Below are 15,160 nucleotides of genomic sequence, written 5' to 3'. Positions count from 1 at the left end.
CAAGTGTCGCCTCGGAAGTTGCCGACTTTGACAAGCGGAAGCGGGTCGTTTGCTTCAATGTAACACAAATAATGAACATTTGCCTAAAGTTTCAATATGTGTCAGGCGTTTGCACCCACCAGCCAGCGAGATATGATTAATCATTTCATTTGAAGCGGGGTTTTACTTTGTACGTTTTGCTGCATTTTGTTGCAAACAGCGGAACATCCCGACCAACTGCAACGTCATATTTACGCGCCCGTGTTTTTGTTGAGTGAAATCCACTGTGTGGAATTGGTAAGTCATTTAATTAGCTAATAATAATGTATTCCTTGGTTGTAGGATATTAATCTACCGTTTGATTATACTGACAGACGTTTCGCTTTTTGTTCTGGTCCGGAATATATCTCTTTAATTCCCTCGGAAGTCGAGGGTTATTATGTGGCTAGCTAGCTAACGTAGCTAACGTTACCCAGTAACGGCGCGCAAGAGTTGATGAGACGTTATATCTGTCAAGCCTTTTTAGAAGCATTGCTAAACTTGTAGTTGTAACCAGCTCATGTAGTTGTCCTTGCCAATTGCTCGTAAGAGTAGGCTTTGCCATCATGGTGGTGTTCCCAAGTTCACTGACGGAGGAAGAGGAGTCCCTGCAGAAGAAATATGCTAAACTCAAAAAGAAGGCAAGTAACTGTTGGCTAACTGTCACACCAGCCATTCTCATCAAGCCTGATGAATGGGGAAACACTGGCATTTCAAATACTATATGATTACCTGGCCGCAACTTCCAGTCATTATATTATACCTTTGTCCATTCTTGTTTTTACCCCCAGAAAAAGGCTCTGCTCGCCTTGAAGAAGCAGAGTTCAACCAGTCAGACCAATCAGAGTGGCTTGAAACGAAGTAAGTTACGTGTATTTGTTAAGTGTATTTACTTCAAGCTTTGTTTTTACCTAGCCAGCTAAAACATATTCTACCTAACTCACCACTAGCGTCCTGCCCACAGTGTGTGTGTAACTCAATCACAGTTAAATCCAGGGTGTGTGTGTGTGTGAACAAAAAGCACCTAATGCACTGGACATGCTCCACATTTACTGGTTACTTATGACTGCCAGAATGCCTTGCTTACTTACTTTACTCCTTTCTCAACCACAGCGTTATCAGACCAGCCTGTGGTTGACACTGCAACAGCGACAGAGCAAGCAAAGATGCTGATCAAGTCGGGAGCCATTAGTGCCATCAAGTCAGAGAATAAAAACTCAGGCTTTAAACGCTCCCGAACGCTAGAGATCAAACTCAAGGTGAGATGTTATTCAATATGCAGTGTTTCCCATCGCTTCCTAGATTATTTGTGGTGTCAAGTAGTGGAATGAAGTGCGCACTTCATATATTATTATCATGGTGGGGAATCCCATCTGGTTGTCCTGTTTGATATTGTGTTTGGCAGTCACAAGTAAGTGTATGTATGGGAAACACTGAATGGATTAAAGTATTTTTATTTTGATAATAAATCAATGTGGACAATGCTCAAAAGCAAAAGAATGCACGTTTTAAACATTTTAATTTTTATTCTTTATCCTCCACAGGACCCTGAAAAAGGCCCAGTCCCAGCTTTCTTACCTTTCCAAAGGAGTGTCTCCACAGATGAAGAGCAACCTGAGGTACAGTGGAGATTAAACATAATATACCATGGCTGCAGAGTGCAACCATTTTGTTGCATTTTGTGACTCCTCCAGTAGTGCCACAAATAGTTTTCTTTGGTTGCATCAAATGCCTCAAAACTTGATGCATTATTTTCGCTAAGACATAAAAAAAGCTAAAGCAATGTTTTGTGTTTGTGTGTGTGCACATCACACATTCAAGCTTCAACTGAACAATGTAAAGTCCAGAAAAAGACTATGGATGTGGGGGCAATGGGTGGAGAGTCTTTATGTTACAGTTGAGCAGGTTTACAGCACATGGAAATGAGAATTTCATTTTCATTTTTTCTTTTTGATTCAGCTTGTGATTGCAACACGTATGGTGGCTACATTATAGCTGCATGCAAAACAACTGTGAGTAAAAAACGGGAAATGCAACTGATTCTGATGCTACCACATTTTTCTTGCTTCCTCTAGTCTGGCAAGAGAGCCCACAGAAAATCCCTGTACGAGAGGTAATGTCCAAAAGCCATGATGAACAATTTAAAAGATCTGTTTAATACACTGACTCTGTGTGTCTGTGTGTGTAACATCTTTGCCCGTTTGCCTCTGCAGCTTTGTCACCTCAGCTGAACGATCCCGGGATGAGGAGGAGGGAGGAGCCATGTCGTCCAGCCGCGACATGGAGAGAGACAGAGAGAGAGACCGCGACCGAGAGATGGACAGAGAAAGGGATCGGGACAGGGACAGAGAGAGAGAGAGAGAAAGGGAAAGAGACAGAGACCGGGATAGAGACAGAGAGAGAGGGAGGGACAGAGACCGAGAACGTGACCGCGACAGAGAGAGGGACCGAAGTCGAGAAAGGGACCGAGACCGCGACAGGGAGCGGGAGAGAGACAGAGATGGACCTTTCAGACGTGAGTCGCCGTTCCCCGCTGAACACTTGTGTTTCCTGTTGTCCTCACTGTACTTTTCACTACTAATAATTAGGTATGGGATGATATGCGTATCTCATAATACGATTCAATACACAATATGAGTTTCACGATTCGATACAACCCCGAAACAATGTAATAAATCAAAGTTCAATAACAACAAAGTATGACTGCAAAATTGTGTTTATTTCTGAGCCACAGATCTTTCTAGCAATGGCACTGTCTTGCTAGAATGTAAACAACAATTTAAAAATGTCATTACAAAGTGCAAATAATATAATTTCAATGGAGAGCTTGTGAAATTGTGATGGGCAAGCCGTCTCATTTGTGATTATTACTACAGCAGAATAAAATATTGTGATTCATTTTTCTGCCCCACGATGCGTATTGTCACATTTTTGTATTGCGATTTATTGAATTTCGGTATATCGTCCCATCCCTACTAATGATCTCAACAAGGTGAAAAAAAAATGTAATCATCTCTTATTGTCTCAACACTCCTCTGTCCCTGTTTCCCCCTCTCTCAACACTTTCCACTTCCTTAACAACTAAATTACCACTGAGCAAAAGCCCTCAATGTCCAACAGTGGGAGAATGTGTGTAATTGGATGAATAAATCTCTCTTTTTCTGTCTGTTCTGTTGTTTTCTCTCTAAGGGTCGGACTCGTACCCGGAGCGGAGAGGGGTGCGTAAGGGGAACACGGTGTATGTGTACGGCTCTGGGCTCGTTGAAGACAGCCTGCGCTCTGCCTTCTCTCAACATGGAACCATCATCGACCTCTCCATGGACAACCCACGCAAGTAATAAAATATTACTGAAATCCACTGTCTGATTCTACACTTTAGCGTCCTCTGCTGTTTGTGTTTCATTTTCTGATACAGTTCTGATTCTGGTTCCTGTTTCTCTTTCTAGCTGTGCATTCATCACCTTTGAGAAGATGGAGTCTGCAGACCAGGCTGTAGCTGAGGTTGGTACCATATAAGATGAGATAAGATTAAACTTGCAATAATAGTAATCTTTATGAATGTAGCACTTTCTAAAACACAGCGACAAAAAAACTATTACAGCAGCAAATTGAAAGGATGCAGCAAAGAAAGTAGAATATAAATAAGAACAGAGCAAATTGAGGTTATAAAATCATACTCAGCTGTCAATATCAACGCTGAAACATAAGTAGAAATGTATGTATGAAAGTGTTAAAATATGAGTTGCAGCATTAAGGGCTGCGCAAAATAAGTGGGGGGGTCCAGAATAAATCCATTCCATGTAACTGTAATAACTGTGTAAGAAGATGCAAATATAGACCAAGAGTTCCCATTCTTTTTTACGTCAAGCTTATATAGGGATGTGTTAAGCAATGGACCTCCGCTTGGTCAGATTTTGTCCCACATACCCAATCGGAGTAGATTTTTATTGTTAGATGTGATATGCGGAAAGTGAAAAATCTATTCTGATCAGAACAGAAATTTGTATATTTTGTTCTCTCATTGGGCCAACTTCTATTGAATTAAATGATGATAAAATATACATATTCCTTTGTTTATTTGGGGATTTTACTTAGTTTACTTTACCTGGATCTCTGGGGATCCCCCACTTTGGGAACTACTCATGTAGACTTTGTAAGCACAGTGAACGAGGGCTCCAGATCTCACCTTGGTGATTTTTGTCTTGCAGTTGAATGGAAGCACTGTGGGAGACGTTCACATCAAAGTCAGCATCGCCAGGAAACAGCCCATGCTGGATGCAGCCACTGGCAAATCTGTCTGGGCTTCTTTGGGTAAATCTAACACTCTGTGATTTGTTTAGACATTGATCAGACTCTCTCTCTCTCTCTCTGTCTCTCTCTCTCTCACACTCACACACACACACACACACACACACCTCTCTCTGCTCATTGTGGATTAACCTTCACCATCATCTCTGTCTTTCACAGCTGTGCAGAACAGTGCTAAAGGCTCCTACAGGGACAAGAGGAACCAAGTTGTGTACAGTGAAGATTTCCTTTGAAAACATGATGTTAACCTGTATGGAAAACAGAATGGACTTAGTTCAAAGAAACTATATGTTTTGTTTTTGTTGTTTTTGCCACAATGCTTTTAATTTTTTGTTGTTAATAGTTTACTGTGTCTGTGTTTCAGCATAGATACAAAAATACTCTGGTAATACTGGTGCACATGGTCAGTATGTGATGCTGTGTGGTCGCCTTGCTTTTGAAACCAGAGTTTGCTTTGTGTAGCTAAATAAATAACATCAATGCGTTAATACCCTGCCTGGTGCTTTCATGGCCTTTGAATCAACAAGGTCCAATTAGATTGGGCATTATATCCAGTATGCCTGCTATAAATACATATAATAGTAGTATTTTTCTGTTTCTCATGGGATAACATAATTGTGCTTTAGGATGCAGGGAGCTTTTATAAGCTAACTAAGCTGCCATGGATCAACAAACACCGTTTTATCTGCCAGACGAATAAGATGTACAACATCAGCACACTGAGTCCCACAGCACTCACTAATGAAAAGACACTTTATAACAGTTTCTAACAACATATGCTTGTTATACATATAGACAGAAAACATCTCTAACAAGGGGAGATGTGAACTCATTCCCTGTGCTAACCCCTTTCAGATAAGGGGTCACAAAAAATATGCAACTCCTTTTTTATGGATAAGCTAATAACACTTTCAGCTGGCCAGCCAAGAACCCAGGAGGAGGTCTCAAAAATTCATTTTCTCTGCTTGAAATGAGTTCAGTGATGTTGCCGAAGAGCATCATGGTGTCATCAAACATTCATTCAAAGTTGAGGCTGGTAGGAATTCTTACAAAATTCAATTCAAAACTTTTATTCAAACTCATCTTAAAAAAATATAGGACAATTACACAAACAAAAACACTGATAAACCCAAATGTTTTGAGACAGGACCCACAGTAAAACTTGAGTGAAAAAAGCATTAGCTTGCATTAGCTCAGTTGGAGCAAGCTTGCATCCTTGCCTTAGCTCAGTTGGCCTCACGGTGGCGCTACAACCTCAAATAACGCAGGATAGTCAGCAACCCTCTGGTCATAAAAGCAATTTGGATAATATAATCATAAGGTATTAGCCTACCATGTTATGAAATATTTGCAGTTAATTTCACTTGTCTTGAAATGCCCGTTGTGGCTGACAATAAATCATTTTTTACCCAAACCGCCATCACAATATCTAGCAAAAGCATAAGGATTATCATATTAGCTGTAATCCGTGTAGCCTACAAGTCCATTGTTTCACCACTGTTATCATGAGTAGCCGCTCATTCAGCTCAGATCAACCCATAAAGCAACAAGCTGAAAGCAATAACTAGATTATAGCAGGGATTGGCAAACTGAGATCGATAGCTGTAATGCAGCACATTTAGATACAGACTACAATTAAGAGACACTTTTGAAGCTTTTAAAGCCCCATGATGTTTACATAGCTCTTTTTCACATCAAGAATACAGTGTCTATATTTGGTACTGATCAGAACTATTAAAATTGTTGACTAAAGATGTAGTATAGTCCAAAGTCCAAAGAATAATGTGTGGTTGGAGAAATCTAGAAACTACCAAGTCACTCCCTCACTCTCACAGAGGCTGGACCACCGTCTGTCTTTGGACCCCGAACTGTGTGGTGTGAGTCTGCCTTACATCATCAATGGGCTTCAGAATATCATTAACATCAACCTCAGATGTGGTTGTCGATGTCCGTCTCTAACTCCTTCTTTACCAGGTGTGCTCTTCAAATGATGGAAGGCTTTGTGTGTGGGTCAAAGGTCAAAGTCTCAGTGAAATCCCCTGGAAGCGTCCTGTTAGCTCTGTCTGCTGTCTGGTGAGTTGGCCTAAACAACACTTAACACTATCTGCAAGAACTTATTACAGTGTTTATGGTTTATATTTAACTTATTTATTTTTCTCTTATTACTCATTTGTTATTTAGTAAAGGCAAAAATTCATACCAAAATATAGTGACTGTGATTTTATTTTATTTTTTATTCAGGATTTCAGATGTTTGAAGACACAGCTCCCATTCATTTCTAATAGGAATGTCTCTTTTCTGGCTTTATCCTGCTTTTTTTTAATGTTCCTCATCATCCTCATTTATGTATAAGTAACTTGCTGTGAAATTGTGTGTCATGAGACATACATAACTGATCTGCTAGTGCCCAGAAATGGTTAAATGTTGCATTCAAGCTTTCTTAAAGTTTGAACTGCTGAAATAATTCAGGTACAGGATTTCAAAATGTAAGTACAAATGTAAGGCAGTGGGGTGGTGCAGTGAGTAAGGAGTTCAACTTTGAACTGAAACACTGGGGTTCAAACCTCTGTCACAGCTAGCATGAAGTGTCTTGCCCCACAAATCGCTTCTTTACATTGATTTTTGCTTGTGAGACATGCACCAGCGTAGAAAAATGAATGATTCATGAGGCTTTGAGATAAATTTTGTTTTGTTGCTTTCCAAGAATGAATCCAATAGGCGGCGTTACATATCCACAGATCAGTCTAGGGGCTTCAAACCGTAACCGTAACTACTGAAGAAGAAATGCACAAGACAAGGGATTTATACATGTGTGTGTTTGATGCGTGTGTTTGTGTAACCACATGTGGGGTGTAAGTGTGTGTCGGGCCTCTGACAGCCATCACAGCCATCTGCTCCACACCTGATGGCCGGTTTGCGGCTGCCTGTAGGAAGCGGTCCGTTCATGTGTGGAAGGTGGTGCACAGCACTGCAAGGTAAAGAGGCTGACTCCTAAAGACAGAAGGAAATATGAATGTAAAGTGGATCAAGATCTCATCAGAGCGGAGGTGAAACTCTCATCAAAAAGATCTGACAGGATATTGTGTATGCAGTGATAATATTTTGTCTTAGTCCTTCTTTTGGTTCAGTTGAGTTTGTTTTAAAGGGACCATGAATACAATCAGAGAATCACACATTTCCTTGTATATGAGTCTGCACCCACCAGAGTTAATTTATCAATTTTAGATACTTTTGACCAGCTGCCCCGGAGCCATATCAGCTCTACCAGTGGACAAACAACACTTGTCAACTCCAAATATAGTATTGTCACTGAAAAAACAAACTAAAATTGTGTGTGTAGGTGTGTCTGTGTGTTTGTATTTATGCAAAAAAAAGAGGATACGTTGTACCTGGAGGTGTAAAGACCTGAGACCAATTTTGCAGCAGTCAACCACACAACCATCCCCTGTGGAGATGCTACAGGGTGGTATAGTGAGTATAGAGTGACCGTTAATAATCATAAGTGCTTAACAGGGTCAATAAAACAGAGAACAAACGAAAGCAGAAGTTGGATAAATGAACACACAAAAAACAATTACACGCCTGAAAGAAATTTAAGATAAGGATAGGTGGAGGAGAGGGTGAAATCCCTCTAGGATCAGGAATAAAAGATGGGACACATAGCTTGTAAAATAACAAATAAAACACAACGAGGAATAAAATAGGACACAGAAGTTCATAGTAGTATGTTTTGGGGAGTGATTTAAAGGCCGATATTGATTTTTCTAGCCCTACTGAATCTGTCTTTTAACAAGATACTGAATCCCAACCAGCTCCTGGGATGCAATAGTGCATTAGTTTGGCAGTGTGTGTCATGCACCATCCTGATCACACTCAACCCAAACAACTTCTGAAACACACTCAACATCTGATCGATTTGTTTAATCACGGACTGTGTTCCAGACCAGGCAGACGTGGAGAAACCCAGCTCTCTGCAGACTTCAGTCACATCAGAGACGAGCCAGTCGTCCCGCTGCTGTCGTCCCAGCAAAGCTTCAAACACATGGCTCAAGACACAGAGCCAGCCTTAGGCCATAGGCTCAGGGGGTTCCCCAAGCACCAGCTGCTGGCTATTTAGCCGTCTACCCACCTCTGTCTGGCCGGCTACTTTTATAACTGAATGTCACTAAGGCTACGTACACACTGCCAGAATTTGGTAGTGACAACCAAATGGAGTGAATGCGCATATGTATGGTACACACTGGAGCAGACCGGAGTAACATTAGTTGCAGTATGTAACCATTTCTAGAGTTGGGGGGGTCTAAAGAGGCTATTGACTGAACAACGTCATGTTAATCTGCGCGAGCCATTCTGGTCCTTGATTTTGATGTTGCCACCCAAGTTTAACCAATCCTGACAAGTCCCACTTGCACACTGACTCCATTTTGCCAATGTTCAAAATATAAATGGGAGGAATAAAGGGAGGAACAGGGAAAGATCATAGGGGCTTCTGTTTTAGGAGGGTTTGTTAAAGCCCCAGTATGCAAGTGTTATGACCATGTAAAATTGGGGCATTTCCTCATTATTTAAACTGATTTATGTTTCCATAATTATTGGATCTCAGTTCTGTGAGTGCAGTAGTACTCAGGAGAGAGATCCAATATTGCTCTGAGAAGACTAAAATATGAACTTTGTTCTTATATTTATTATAATATTTTTGTTTTAGCCTACTTATTTCCTACAATTAAAAATTGCATTTCTGCACTGACTCAACAAAGTACATTAAACATTCACAATTAATAAAGATTATCTATTTATTTTTCAATTGAGCATTGAGCCTTTAATAACAATGTTTGTTCATGTTATTTTAATTGTCATGCTTTCATAAACATATTTATGGTTTGGTAAAAAGTGGCATCACCGGAAAAATGTATCTTGCCGCCACAAACATCCCTTAGTCAGTTACTTTTCCCATCTGGCTGGCTACTCAAAAATTTGGGGAACCCCCTGCTTAGGCTACCTGTGAGTGGAACCGTTTAGAGGATAATTCCAGTTATTTTCCATCTGGGCCTTACTTTCCTGTTATCACTGAGCCGAACTAAAATCTTGAATTATCCTTTAAGATTACAAGTACATAAAAAGCTGTTTCATCCTGTCAGATGGATACCTTGCAGCAGCCAGGGTTTCTGGAGCATCCCAGCAGCTGGAGGTTTGAGTACAGTCACACAATGCAGAGTTAAAACAGCCTTCCTGGCCCGTTTTGTTTCCCACTATAGCCAAAAAAATAAAGTTTGCTGAGCCTGCCAACAGGTAAAAGGAGACAAAACTGCCTCCAGGTGCAGGAAGCTGCATAGCTAAAGCAGCCTGTTGTATAAATGTAAACGCTCTGTATTTTCAAAATGTATTTTTTAACAATGTGTTGCAACAGGGTCACAGGTCACATGAGAGCTAGTGGCTGTATTCTCCATCTTTGTTACTGGCTCCATGAAGTTTAAAGTTGTGCGGATCCATGTCAGAATATTATACAAGAGCTCTGAGTAATGTTTACATGAAACAAAGAAGACATTTTTCTATTATTTTATTTACACACAATTACGTTATTTACACACATTTTCCATCTAAGCACATCATCTTTGCTTTGCATTGTGGGCAATCCTCATGCTGAACACATGCTACATATTTTTTTTACCCAGATTACATACGATTCAGCCAGTCAAACTGAACTTAAACATCTAGGGAAGTTTGACCCGATTGTCTTCTGGTGTGAGAGCAGGAAAGACTCAGGAAGAATTTTACATCTCCATAACTCTAAAGTCATCAGACCTCACCGCATCATTTTGAACACGTATAGCTTTTTAACTGATGGGTGGACTAACCACTTTAAAATGGGGCCCTTCAGTTGCAAAGATAAAAGTTGAGCTTGTTACAGGATATATGATATGAAGTGTTGTGTAGGCTGTAGCAGTCACACCATCAGTGATTCTTGCATGAATCACTACTTTGGCCTGTTGGTGTGGATGCACAGAAACAGAAATACGCACATTCTAATTCTGTGTGCAAAAATATGTTGAATGTTATGCAAATTAGTGTTAGCAGAACTGTCTATTGATTAGATTTGAATTAGATGACCATAAGGCTTCCTCCGATTGTTAAATGCAGGTATTGGCTGTCTAACTTCTTGTCTTTCACTGCATGTGTTTCAAAGCAGTGTTGGCAATCTCTAGATTTGTGTGATTTGCCACATTGTCACTTTGTATGCACACCTTTCCAACTGAATGACAGGCAATTTTGAAAAGACAAGTCCATTTTCACAGTCTGTTAGGATTTTAAAAGTCTCATAGTCGCTTCCCAGCATAAACTCAAGTTTGAAAATTACAGACTTGCTGAACGTCCATGTGGGGATTGCGACCCCACGTAGATTGATTTCCCCGCTGGATAGCTCAAAGCCCTGCCAGATGTAATGGCAGTGATCTGTGAAGTCCAGGCATTTAGGCGTTTAGTTGCCTTTGTCTTTACTTGCTTTGGCCTAGGATGTTTGCTCAGTGATCGGGCGTTCTTGCTCTTCCTCTCTTATCCCTCCTCCCTGCTCCCTCTCCCTCTCCTCCTGCTCATGTAGGGAGTTCTGTCCCGTGGTTTTTCCGTGTTGCTCCTTGAGGTGGCGTCGCAGGGCGGGCTTGTGGGCAAAGCGGGCGTGGCAGTAGGCGCAGCGGTGCGGCCGCTCGCCGCTGTGCAGGTTCATGTGGTCTATCAGCGTGGACTTCTGGGTGAAGGTCTTGTAGCACAGGGGGCACTGGTGGGTCTTGCCGGCCCCGCGGTGGACGGCCATGTGTCGGGTGAGGTTGGCGGAGTGGTGGAAGTGCTTGCCGCAGCAGGGGCAGGCGTACAGCAGGTGAGTGGAGCGGGAGTGGATGGCCAGCGAGTGGGCCGAGGGGAAGGTCATGCCGCAGTGCTCGCAGATCACCGGCCCCACTACACTGGAGGTGGAGCCCACCACCGCCACCGACTCATCCCCTCCCTCGTCCGTTGGGACAGTCCCCAGCCCCGAGCTTCCCTCCCCGGCTCCGCAGCTAGACTCTTCCAAGGCGAACTGAGCCATGCTGTTGGCGGCCATGGGGGTGACGTCATCTCCCTGGGCCTCCCCCATGCTGAATTCCATCCGTGGGAGGTCGACCGAGAGGTAATTCCCCGTCTTCAGCCCTTCTTGACTGTAGTCCAGCCCGAAGCCGCCTCCCATCCCAGCGGTGGCCAGGTACCACAGATCCTGTTGGTGAGCCATGCCCGGAGACCTTTTCTCCTGAGACGACACCCACTTCCTCCTCTTGAAGCCCCTCCCCCTGCCTCGCCCTCTGCCCCGGCCAGCTTTCGGCTCAGACAGTCTGCGTCTGAAAGCGCGGAGTCCCTCCATTGCGAGTCCCTCCCTCGAGAAGCCGCTGGCGACAAGATCTTCTTCTGTCGGATTCAAGCCGTACTCGCCTCCTTCTCCTCCGACGATGATGCCGTCTGTTTCTGAGTAACAGGCGTCCTGAGGCCCATCGGCGGGAGCTCCTCGTTCTTCCTCCCGGTCGTTCTTGACCCCCGCTCGTTGCTCCTCCTCGGGGATGTAGACTCTGAACACGTCATAGTCCTCCGGCCGGGCCTCTTCCTCCTCATCTGATGCATTCACCTGCAACATAATTGGAGACTGAGAGGAGTGCAATCTGATGAGTCTGGTGAGTCAGATATTAAGTTCATACTGGACACCAAAATTAGAATAGACAGAATGATTCACAACAGGGTGGGGATTAACAGCAGCCACTAGCACAAATGCTGTAAATTTCTGTTGTGGCTGGACAGTTTGTCTATTCCACCACCCAGTCTGGGAGGTAACAGAGCATTGCTTGGTCCTGTTCTGTTCTTAAAAACAAGACGGCTGATAAAATGGTATAAGTAGCTGGTGAATCTGGGACGCTTATCCCGCCACTGTTGCCTATACACTGAATGTACAAAATGTTAGGGAAATCTTCTTGAAGCTGAGTTGCAGCCCCTTTCACACAATCCACATCTCAATTGTCTCAAAGCTTTGAAATCCTTCTGTAACTTGTCTGGTTCTACATCTCCTCCTTTGTGACTGCTATAGATTCAATAAGGGAAATCAATAAGGGATAATGGCTTTTACCTGGATTCATCTCATCAGTGTACGTCATGAAAAGAGTAAGTGTCCCTAAGATTTTGTACATTCAGTGTGGATAAAAAGGTACTCTGGTCCCAATTTTCTCAATGTCTCTCTCTCTCTCTCTCTCTCTCACACACACACACACACACACACACCTTAATACATGACTCATCCAGCAGGGGACTGTCACCGTGGAGTTGATTGCTGGCCAGAGCGTGCTTGTCGGTGTTGTTCTCATCCAGAGAGCGGCCTGCAGGGCTGTGTGGCTGCGCTGGGGAGGGGCGGCTGGTGGGGGGCGACGTGGCGGCAGAGTGAGCGCTGCCGCTGACAATCACCGCTCTAGACTGGCTCTCGTCTGTCTTCATCTGGAGGGAGACAGGGGAAGATAAAACAACAGCACTATTAATAACCTGTGACAAGTGAATTGCATCACTACAAGCTGTGACAGGTTCTTTCCTGAACCACAAATACCTGCAGTGCTGTGAAGAATGTCTTTACAGAGAGACCTGGCATGAGATTAATTAATTTTGGAGCTCAGTGTAGAATATCTGTGTCACATATGGATGCAGTTCCTTGGATGTCAAAGAAAAAAAATCCTCCTTCCGTCATTACATGTGAAATAAATAGGGTGCACTTTCTCTGACATCATTTTATGATGAAATTGGACCCCAAAAAATGTACTTTCACACGCAGTGATGGAAGTAGGATAATTTCTTAGAATCCTGAAGGGACCCGGCAGGAGACCTGTTTGTCAGCACAGTTTGTGTAATCTATATTGGTTTGTCTTATCAGACAGGGTCTTCCCAATTCAGGCCTGGTTGGTAACCTAAGTATTCAAACAAAAGGTCCTAATCATTATTTTAATTGATTTAGCTGACAGGAGCGATAACTGTTTAATTCTGAAGACTGAAAGTTTGATTACCTTGCATAACCAACACATGGAAGACACACCTTTAATGTTAATTTTCCTTTCAGACTCCTATAACTTACTATGACCCACATAAAATCTGCGGCAAGTATTTTTCTAGCTGGAGAAAGAACATGAGCATCATTTAAAATTATTGATTTAAAAGACGGACCCTTGGTGAACTGGGGTTCCTCGGCTGCATGTACTTTTTCAGCGCTCCACGACATCGCTCCACGATGTGCTCCATCTGCAGGTAGCTGGCAGCCGTCAGGTAGTTGACGATCTCCTCTGGGTTGAACTGCAGCACACCGGTGTAACAAGACTGGAGCAGATCACACACCACCGTGGAGCTATGGAGCATTGACACCTGGGGGAAAATGTGAGGAAAAACATGGACAAGCATGTTTTTTCTTGCATAATTTAAGGGCATTTCTGCTTAATGAATAAATAGTGAACCCCTGTCAGTATTCAATCACACAGAGCAGTTCAATGGTGTTTCTCAAGGCATGTGCCGGTGAAAAAGGGGCATTATGAAAGTGGATGAGTGAGAGAGGGGACATGGGACATGTGTGTGTGTTGCTCACTGCACACCTGAAGCTTGGAGGAGGGGTTGAGGAGGAACTGGTCCCTCAGGAAAGGGGAGCAGGCAGCCAGAACCACCTTATGCCCCCTGAACATCTGGTTGTCACTGGCTACGATGGTGATGTCGCAGAAGTGCTGGCGGGACCTCAGCGAATTCATGTGCTTCAGGGTGGTGTCCCCATGGCCGGGCAACCGGAAACACAGCATCTCCATCTTGTCTGAGGAATGTGGCTGGAGGTTGGGGGGATGGTGGAGGTTAGAGTGGTGGAGCTTCACAAAGCAGGCGTAAGGCAGCAAGTTACACAGTAGGGTCAACTTTCAAAAATAGGCCAGGTTTAGAAAACTGGCTTTTATGTATATGGCTGTTGCTCTAGATATAATCTCTTCATGACTAAAATAAGAAATCTAAATAACAAGTACTTTGTTCATTCATTAACACTTTAATACATGAAGGAAGAGACCACTGATCCGCACGTGTGGCACAGGATAGTCCACATCGCAAATAATGTCACATGAGCTAGCTAACTAACGCGTTAGCTGGTAACCTAACTTGTGGATTGAGAGGTTGAAAGCTAGCTAACGTGTGTAGGCTAGCAACGATGTTGCCAGAAAGTACCGTTAGATGGATTGGAAGAATCCGGGTGACTTGAGCAAAGGGAAGCTAACTACTGATCGACTGCTAGGCCGGCCTACAGATCATGAGACGCCCAAGTCAGTCAAAATACAGTTGTTTTCCTTCTGTGCTGCTGGCCTAACCTGCCTGTCTGGACGCTAGCTAACGTTGGCTACTAGCTTGCTGAGATTGAAACAGGCAAACCGCTGTCTGGAATCGTCAAACTTCGTTCGTATCGTCACTTACCGGCGATTCCCTCTTTTTGTTGACGTGGGTGACTCCTCAGCTTTCTAAAACAAGTCAGGTTTCTAGACGGTACGTAATGGTAGTTAGCTGGCAATGTCCGCTCATCCCCGCTGACACTGCCTCGGTCTCTGTTTACTTTTAGCCCCGTTCTGGAGCCAGCGCTTCCCGTGACAACAAATACAAACCTGCTCATTCGTAAGTTAACTGACTTTGAATCGGTTTACGTGGGAAGGTTCTCCCAACGGTTCGTTGAAAATTGGAATACCCACACTGACTTCTGATCAGTGATTTTCAAATCAATGAGCAAAGGGGCGGGGATCGCCTGGTGACGTACCCACGTCCATGTGACGTCGAT

The 15,160-nt window shown here is 43.3% G+C and overlaps 2 protein-coding genes across 4 annotated transcripts; one reads left to right on the top strand and one right to left on the bottom strand.

Moving 5' to 3' along the window:
* The first annotated feature begins 72 nt into the window (after nucleotides 1-72).
* Nucleotides 73-4,814, top strand: nelfe (negative elongation factor complex member E). 2 transcript variants are annotated; one of them, XM_071527504.1, is made up of 11 exons: nucleotides 73-276; nucleotides 569-659; nucleotides 810-879; nucleotides 1,132-1,277; nucleotides 1,563-1,637; nucleotides 2,094-2,131; nucleotides 2,232-2,533; nucleotides 3,208-3,352; nucleotides 3,465-3,519; nucleotides 4,227-4,329; nucleotides 4,486-4,814. In XM_071527504.1, the coding sequence occupies exons 2-11, from the start codon at nucleotides 585-587 to the stop codon at nucleotides 4,557-4,559; spliced, it is 1,083 nt and encodes a 360-aa protein (XP_071383605.1). In that variant the 5' UTR covers nucleotides 73-276; nucleotides 569-584; the 3' UTR covers nucleotides 4,560-4,814. The 2 variants fall into 2 exon arrangements, with proteins under 2 accessions (XP_071383605.1, XP_071383604.1); XM_071527503.1 differs by having other exon boundaries at nucleotides 74-276; nucleotides 574-659.
* Nucleotides 4,815-9,892: 5,078 nt separating this feature from the next.
* Nucleotides 9,893-15,018, bottom strand: LOC139650760 (zinc finger and BTB domain-containing protein 12-like). Of its 2 annotated transcripts, none has more exons than XM_071527510.1 (5): nucleotides 14,806-15,018; nucleotides 13,956-14,177; nucleotides 13,537-13,731; nucleotides 12,613-12,822; nucleotides 9,893-11,986 (listed from the first exon to the last, which is right to left on the bottom strand). In XM_071527510.1, exons 2-5 carry the CDS (start codon nucleotides 14,157-14,159, stop codon nucleotides 10,832-10,834), a joined length of 1,764 nt encoding a protein of 587 aa, XP_071383611.1. In that variant the 5' UTR covers nucleotides 14,160-14,177; nucleotides 14,806-15,018; the 3' UTR covers nucleotides 9,893-10,831. The 2 variants fall into 2 exon arrangements, with proteins under 2 accessions (XP_071383611.1, XP_071383612.1); XM_071527511.1 differs by having other exon boundaries at nucleotides 9,893-11,968.
* Nucleotides 15,019-15,160: the final 142 nt, after the last annotated feature.

The sequence above is a fragment of the Centroberyx affinis genome, unplaced genomic scaffold, assembly GCF_046629955.1.
Source record: "Centroberyx affinis isolate AG114_WGS23_722 - 3 ecotype Tasmania unplaced genomic scaffold, CSIRO-AGI_Caff_v1 ptg001542l_1, whole genome shotgun sequence".
Lineage (NCBI taxonomy): Eukaryota > Metazoa > Chordata > Actinopteri > Beryciformes > Berycidae > Centroberyx > Centroberyx affinis.
This window is presented reverse-complemented; position numbering and strand designations above follow the sequence as displayed.

Bases quoted from the DNA above. Each gene is read 5' to 3' on its own strand.
- nelfe (XM_071527504.1), top strand. From the start codon at position 585: ATGGTGGTGTTCCCAAGTTCACTGACGGAGGAAGAGGAGTCCCTGCAG. The intron at 2,534-3,207 runs GTGAGTCGCCGT...TTTCTCTCTAAG, and splicing joins CAGAGATGGACCTTTCAGAC to GGTCGGACTCGTACCCGGAG. The intron at 3,353-3,464 runs GTAATAAAATAT...TTCTCTTTCTAG, and splicing joins TCCATGGACAACCCACGCAA to CTGTGCATTCATCACCTTTG.
- LOC139650760 (XM_071527510.1), bottom strand. From the start codon at position 14,159: ATGGAGATGCTGTGTTTCCGGTTGCCCGGCCATGGGGACACCACCCTG. The intron at 13,732-13,955 runs GTGTGCAGTGAG...ATTTTCCCCCAG, and splicing joins ACCCCTCCTCCAAGCTTCAG to GTGTCAATGCTCCATAGCTC. The intron at 11,987-12,612 runs GTGTGTGTGTGT...CACTCCTCTCAG, and splicing joins TGGATGAGTCATGTATTAAG to TCTCCAATTATGTTGCAGGT.